At 46.0% G+C, this 7,629-nt stretch overlaps 1 protein-coding gene across 5 annotated transcripts in view; it reads right to left on the bottom strand.

The window, feature by feature from the left end:
• Nucleotides 1-7,629, bottom strand: part of ZC3H6 (zinc finger CCCH-type containing 6) — a 32,361-nt gene that overhangs the window by 3,411 nt on the left and 21,321 nt on the right. For all 5 annotated transcript variants that reach the window (XM_026684189.2, XM_026684198.2, XM_087962137.1 and 2 more), the window contains 3 exons: nucleotides 2,895-3,148; nucleotides 2,060-2,529; nucleotides 317-559 (listed from right to left, as the gene is read on the bottom strand). In XM_026684189.2, coding sequence (XP_026539974.1) covers nucleotides 317-559; nucleotides 2,060-2,529; nucleotides 2,895-3,148 — 967 coding nt within the window. The remainder of the gene's footprint in view (nucleotides 1-316; nucleotides 560-2,059; nucleotides 2,530-2,894; nucleotides 3,149-7,629) is intronic.

The raw sequence follows: 7,629 nt of genomic DNA, 5'->3' as shown, positions 1-7,629 counted from the left end.
TTATAATAAAAATAAAATTTATGAAAAAAGAAAAATATAACTCGTTATGCTAATATGTAAGGGGGACTCAATCAGTCTTTCAGTATGACTGTTTTATAGCAGACACATGCATGCTTTTCATTAGAGGTTCAGCCACACAACCCTATTTTCTTAAACCAATTGGGAGTTGATTATGAAATAAATGGTGAGCTTAATAAAACTTACAATGACTATAATAAACACAATAGGGAAGAATACAGTAAAGTATTCCAATATCTGAAAAAGAAACAATATGCAATATAGTATTGTATTTGACAAATGCACAATCTGAAAATACCTTCTTCTCTACTCAGTGACCTTTGACACTGATTGCTCATCTGTTCTCCATCATCTTGATGTTTTTGACTGAGCCTTACAAAAAGGGCTTTCTGCATTGCAGGAAGAAAATCAGGTACATTCATAGCTGAATTGTGCCCTGCTGTAGTGGCACAATCTGATTCATACTCATTTCCACTGTTATGTGAATCTGATGAATTTATGTAAGACTGGTGTTCCGTAAAGTCTCCTTGCCATGTAGCATCTGCATTAAGTATTACAAATAATTAGTATTTATTATGAAACTTTAGAAGTTACTTAGTATCATTTAATAAACCAACTATAAAATCAAGTATAGTTGTGTGATAATTCCTTCAAAATTGAGGATAGTTTGGGGCTCCTTGATAACTGTGCAGGAAAAATATCTAGAGTACTTTAAACCAAACTGAACTTTTTTTTTTTTTAAAGGCTCTTATACAGAAAAAGGTGTAGTGTTCTCAAGGATGTCTTTAAGGACTGATTCCTAAGCCATCATTACTTCACTTTTTACCAGCTTTTCAGTTCAAAGTAGTAGTACCCAAGCAGGTACACATCCAGTTCCAAAGAGGCAAGTATTCTGCATGAGGAAAGCTAATGACTAACATTTTACTTGCTGAGGCAGAAGTTTTACTTGCTGAGGCTCCTGAACAGAAATGAAGCATTTAAATATTCTTCTTTAGGAAAATATAAACATATACAGAATATATAAGGTCTAGCTTGATGTAATGGTTTAGGGCAGGTGTATCAAACTGCTGGCCCGCGGCTGGATGCATCATGTGCAGGCCATGCCCACCTCGGCTCCACAGAGGCAAAAAAAAGCCAGGATACGTCACGTGATGCGATCGAGTTTGAGCATTTGTGGTTTAGGGCAACAGGCTAAAACAAGCTAAAACTGAAAGACAATTCTACATCTTGCCTTACGCATTAAGCCAGCTTTAGGTCAATAATTTTCTTAGTCCTTGAAAGAAGATAGTGGCAAGCCACTTTCTAAAATCTTACCGAGAAAACTGCATGGTTTTGTCCAAGCAGTTGCCAGGAGTCAAGAATGACTTAAATACACCCTCACCCACATCCATCTCTTTTACAAGTGAGTATATAATGCATGCAGTACACTTATCCAAGGTTTCCAGATCCCACTTACAAAAATTCTAGAAAGAGGTGAAATTGTTCCATTGCAGAATATATAGATTACCAAACTTTTCCTTTCATAAGTTTTCCTGTTACATAGTACATACATTTTGAAAACACTTACATATATATCTTTAATTAAGGATTAAGACAAACTGTCTGCAAACATTTACCCCAAACTGCAAACTTTTAAACTTATTTACTCATAGATTATAGTTCTTATAATTTCAAGAGGTTTAGGAAGTTTGTTTAAGATACATTTACTTATAGATTTCCCTACAACTAAAGCTTAGCAAGGTGGGATTCCTGATTGCAGAAAAACTTGTTAAGTAGATGAACATGTGGATACTCTTTCCCTACTATCACCAACACCCCAAAACCTAAAAACTCAGAACTCAGTGTGTAACGGTCTTGAGAAATGCCTGTATAGTTCCCTTTTAGAGACGAGGCTTTAATGCTTATCCTCTTAGCCACATCACACTTAACTCTCAACTTCGGATACTTAAAGCTTGCAGAAAACTTGATTCTATCAACAGATAAGATTCTTCAGTTCAGAGCGATGAACTAAAATGAAACAATGTTATAAATTAAAACTTACCATTAGCATTATTGGTTGTTTGGAAATTATGCACAGCCTGATGTGAATAGTAGTTGTCATAGAAATTAGCTGGATTCTGAAGAGTCTCATATGCAGGATTTGGCTGACGTTCACTAGGAATGTGCTGATATGGTGGACCAGGTGGGCAGTGATTGTCTCTGGGCATGTTTGCCATATGTTCTTGAGCAACTGCACAGTTGTATGGTACACCAGATGGTGTTAAAGGTGGGCCACCCTGATTTCCATGCATAGGTCCACCAGCTTGACCTTGTACTCCTAAGTATCCTGCAGGAACTGGCTGTAAGGGTGGACTATGTGGCACCACTGGACCAATACAGGGATGACCAGGAGAACCTGGGTGCCCTGTAGGTCCATTATGTCCTGGACTTGATTCTGTGTTATACATGTGTGGATCATTTCCTTCAAACTCTGGTCCAGGGGGTGATGTACTATTATAGAATGCTGGTGGACTGTAAAACAAAAACCCAGGTTAAGTATATTTGTGTACAAATATTAGATTTAGAACACAGTTGACAAGCAGTACTAAATCTGCAAAAGGCAATGTATGCTATCTTCCCCAAATTGGATTTTTAAGATTACTACTATTGAATATGTTTACTTCAATGCCAGATTACTCTATACAATAGAGTAGATTCTACAACTAATATAAATTGTACAGCTATACCAAAATGTGAGAGGGGAAATAGTTGCCCTAACAGGATACTGGATAATGTATTTTGAATTAATTTATTGTAAGGCTTGTTTAAAACCATCAATTTTCTGAAATTGAGTTCCTCATTAAAATTTAATGGATAGTTTTAATTCCTAGACTTACGTTTTTCCAATTTTATGTGCTAAATCCACAGTAGGTTTCACAACTATTTCAAAGAGAGATGGAATTTTCTTGAATTCACCAGAGGGATCCTGAAAGTTTTCTGCATCTTCCTCCATAAATGAATATGGCTCTGGTGGAGTGGGCAAAAGTCCAACCCCTGGAGGTGGCTTAGGAAGAGGAACTATGCCACGTTTCCTAAGTTCTTCCACTTCTTTTTCATCATCATTCTGAGGCTCATCTTCCGTATTCAGTACCTAAAAACAACACATTAGAATATAATCAGAACATATGGGCTACTGGCAGCTATTCTAGAAGTTAATGGCAATAGCACTGATTGAGATCTCGGATACCTGTTTTATATAGCTCAGATTAAATTAGAATATTTCAAAACTACAACAACATTAAAACATCAGTACTTATTAGTTTGGAGTTATTCTTCAAAATTCGTGTCTGTGAACATTTAATAAAAATTCAGGCATAATTTAGTCTAAACTGGAGTACAGAATAGTACTGGGCCCATGAATTAAATTATATATGGCAAGGGACAAAGTACAATTCCACCTCTGTCTATCATCCAGCTGCTTTGAAGCTAGAACTTACAGAGAGAGCACTTTGAAACAACAGCTAATCATCAGCTTTCCCCACCATGTCTCAAAACAGAACATACAAGGCAAAATCAGCACTAAATAAATAATACTTAAAGTCATTTTAAAGGTCATTTCCAGGCTGCCCAGTTTCTCCTGCTCCATGATTTTCCTAAAAGAATAAGGTATGTCATAGCAGAAGCTAAGTAGTGGCATTTACATGGAATATTTTCAATAAATTGTTCTTTATTAGCTACCGTCTGCCCTGTACCTTTTCATGTGAAAATTATTGGGCAAGGGGGAAAGAAATGAGCACATGACTTTATGAAAACTTTCCATTCCTTTCTCAAACTTGATTTTACAGATCACCATTCAAATTCTTAGCATTAAGAGAATGTTCCAAAACTTTATATAATACTACTTTATAATGTCTTGGTAAGACCGCACTTGGAATATTGTATCCAATTTTGATTACCATGATATAAAAAAGATGTTGACAATCTAGAAAGAGTGCCAAGAAGAGCAACAAAGATGATTAGGGGACCGGAGGGTGAAACATATGAAGAACTGTTGCAAGATTGGGCATATCTAATTTAATGAAAAGAAGGACTGGGGTAACATGATAGCAGTGGTCCAATATCTGAGGGCTGCCACGAGGAAAAGGGGGTCAATCTATTCTCCAAAGTACCTGAAGGCAGGACAAGAAGCAATGGATAGAAACTAATCAAGGAGAGAACCAACCTAGAACTAAGGAGAAATTTCCTGATAGTAGTTGGAATCAGTGGAAGGAGTTGCCTCCAGAGGTTGTGGATGCTCCAACATTGGAGACTTTTAAGAAAAGATTGGAAAACCAATTGTCTGAAATGGTATAGGGTCTCCTGCTTATGCAGGGGGTTGGGCTAGAAGTCAACCAAGGTCCCTTCCAACTGTTATTTTGTTCTATTCTAACTGGGGAGGAATAGGGTATTTTATAAGAAAACAATTTCTCAAGTAGTTTCCTATTTGATTAGAATTCAACAATTACACTTATCCTTCTTTACATGGAAAAAGAGTGGATTCATACTCTGGAAAGCATCACAATTCAAAATAATCTCCCCCCTCAAAACCTGGAGGTAAAGAAAAGGAATAACCTGCTGAATGCACACTACCCCTCCTCACGCCAAGTTCAACTGAGTATGTTTTGTTCTTCAGGCAATGGGCACAAGCAAAGAACCAGAAGCAAGACTGTTTTGTTTTTTTAAACAAATTTTATTAATTTTTAAAAGCATACAAAACATACAAGATAAACATAAAACCTTTTTTTCTAAAAATTTCTAAAAATTATTTGAAAGTTTGACAACATTAACACATTTCCTTACAATCACATATTTTCCCTTTCTAACTTGCTTTATTTTCTTCTATCTTTCTCTCCATTGTCCTTTTCTAACCTTTCTCCAAGGTTTTATTAACTCATTCAAACATAAACACATAAGAACACAAAACTATATAAACATAAAAAAAAAAACATCTTTTCTGAAAGTTGCTTAACCCCGGGTCAAAACACTTTGTACAGACACCAACTCAAATTCATATTCATTTTATATGCCATTCCATATCATTATTACCATTTTCAATTTTATATATACCGCATATACTCGAGTATAAGCCGAGTTTTTCAGCCCATTTTTTGTGCTGAAAAAATCCCCCTCGGCTTATACTCGAGTCAGATTCCCTCTGAAAAAAAATGGTGGAGTCGCTGCGCCGGAGCGCCCGCCGCCGCGAAGGGAAGGCAAGCGCTTTTGCCTTCCCTTCCGGCTGGGCTGTTGGGAGTCGCTGCGCCGGCGCGCCCCAGCCCGTGCTCGGGAAGGGAAAGGCAAAGCGCTTTTTGCCTTCCCTTCCCGGCTGGGGCTGTTGGGAGTCGCTGCCGCCTGCCTTTCCCTTCCCGGCTGGGGCTGTTGGGAGTCGCTGCCGCCTGCCTTCCCTTCCGGCTGGGGCTGTTGGGAGTCGCTGCCGCCTGCCTTCCCTTCCCGGCTGGGGCTGCTGGAGTCGCTGCCGCCTGCCTTCCTTCCCGGCTGGGGCTGTTGGGAGTCGCTGCCGCCTGCCTTCCCCTCCGGCTGGGGCTGTTGGGAGTCGCGCCGCCTGCCTTCCCTTCCGGCTGGGGCTGCTGGGAGTCGCTGCCGCCTGCCTTCCTTCCGGCTGGGGCTGTTGGGAGTCGCTGCGCCTGCCTTCCCTTCCGGCTGGGGCTGTTGGGAGTCGCTGCGCCTGCCTTCCCTTCCCGGCTGGGGCTGTTGGGAGTCGCCGCGCGGCCCCAGTCCCGCCTCCTCGGAAGGGAAAGGCAGCGCCTTTGCCTTTCCCTTCCTGGCTGGGGCTGATGGGAGTCGCTGCCGCCGGAGCGCCCAGTCCCCGTCGCCTCGGGAAGGGAAAGGCCACGGCTTGGAAGGCCGCCGCTGGAGCGAAGCTGCGCGCTCGCTGCGCTAGCATCGGATCGGGCGCGCCGGACGGTTCCGACCGAGCCCCGAGCGCGTTTTGGTGCCCGCCCAGCGCGCCGCTTGAAAGAGACGGGCCGGGGTGGGTAGAAAGGCGCCGGGCACCCTTGGAGGAGAAGGTCCCGCGTTCGCCTGTCTGCCCGCGGATGTCAGCGGAGCAGCCGCTGCTACGGGAACAGTTTACTGCCATCGCCCTCAAAAAGGGGGCAACCAGACAGGGAATCCGAGGGCAGAGCTCGTTGCGTGCCGGAGGCGACAAGCCCCGCCGGGTGGACGTGTTTGCCCAGAGACCCCGGACGAAGCAGTGGCAAAGCTCCGCTGACATCCGCAGGCAGACAGGCGACGCGGGACCTTCTCCTCCAAGGGCACCCGGCGCCTTTCTACCCACCCCGGCCCGTCTCTTTCAAGCGGCGGCGACTGCGGGCGGGGTCGCCCTGCGGGGACACCGGTGGGCGCGGAAAGAGGGGCGGGCGGGAGAAGCTCCTCTCCTGTCCCGCCCCGGGGGTCTTCCCTTCTCCCGGTACAGGGAGCCGCGGCGCTGGGCGGGCACCAAAGACGACGCCGGGCTCGGTCGGAACCGTCCGGCGCGCCCGATCCGATGCTAGCGCAGTGGCTGCGCGCAGCTTCGCTCCAGCGGCGGCCTTCCAGCCGTGGCCTTTCCCTTCCCGAGGCGACGGACTGGGGCCGCCCGGCGGCAGCGACTCCCAACAGCCCCAGCCGGGAAGGGAAAGGCAAGGCTTGCCTTTCCCTTCCCGAGGCGGCGGGACTGGGCGCGCGGCGGCAGCGACTCCCAACAGCCCCAGCCGGGAAGGGAAGGCAGGCGGCAGCGACTCCCAACAGCCCCAGCCGGGAAGGGAAAGGCAGGCGGCAGCGACTCCCAACAGCCCCAGCCGGGAAGGGAAAGGCAGGCGGCAGCGACTCCCAACAGCTCCAGCCGGGAAGGAAGGCAGGCGCAGCGACTCCCAACAGCCCCAGCCGGAAGGAAAGGCAGGCGGCAGCGACTCCCAACAGCCCCAGCCGGGAAGGGAAGGCAGGCGGCAGCGACTCCCAACAGCCCCAGCCGGAAGGGAAAGGCAGGCAGCAGCGACTCCCAACAGCCCCAGCCGGAAGGGAAAGGCAAGCGCTTGCCTTTCCTCAGCGGGACTGGGCCGCGCCGCGGCAGCGACTCCCAACAGCCCCAGCCGGAAGGGAAGGCAGGCGGCAGCGACTCCCAACAGCCCCAGCCGGAAAGGAAAGGCAAAGCGCTTTGCCTTTCCTTCCCAGCGGCGGGACTGGGACTCCCGGCAGCGACCAACAGCCCCAGCCGGGAAGGGAAAGGCAGGCGGCAGCGACTCCCAACAGCCCCAGCCGGGAAGGAAAGGCAAAAGCGCTTTGCCTTTCCTTCCCGAGGCGGCGGACTGGGCTGCGCCGGCGCAGCGACTCCCAACAGCCAGCCGGGAAGGGAAAGGCAAAAAGCGCTTTGCCTTTCCCTTCCTGAGGCGACGTGAGATTGTTTCCCAAATTAATTATTTTTATTTTTGAAATTTACCAGTAGCTGCTGCATTTCCCACCCTCAGCTTATACTCAAGTCAATAAGTTTTCCCAGTTTTTTTGTGTAAAATTAGGTGCCTCGGCTTATATTCGGTCGACTTATACTCGAGTATATACGGTAGCTTCTTCTCTCTCTTAGATTCTCTTAATTTTATT

Source organism: Notechis scutatus, chromosome 1 (assembly GCF_049901735.1).
Source record: "Notechis scutatus isolate UNSWTSFEM ecotype Mainland chromosome 1, rNotScu1.2, whole genome shotgun sequence".
Taxonomy (NCBI): Eukaryota; Metazoa; Chordata; class Lepidosauria; order Squamata; family Elapidae; genus Notechis; species Notechis scutatus.
This window is presented reverse-complemented; position numbering and strand designations above follow the sequence as displayed.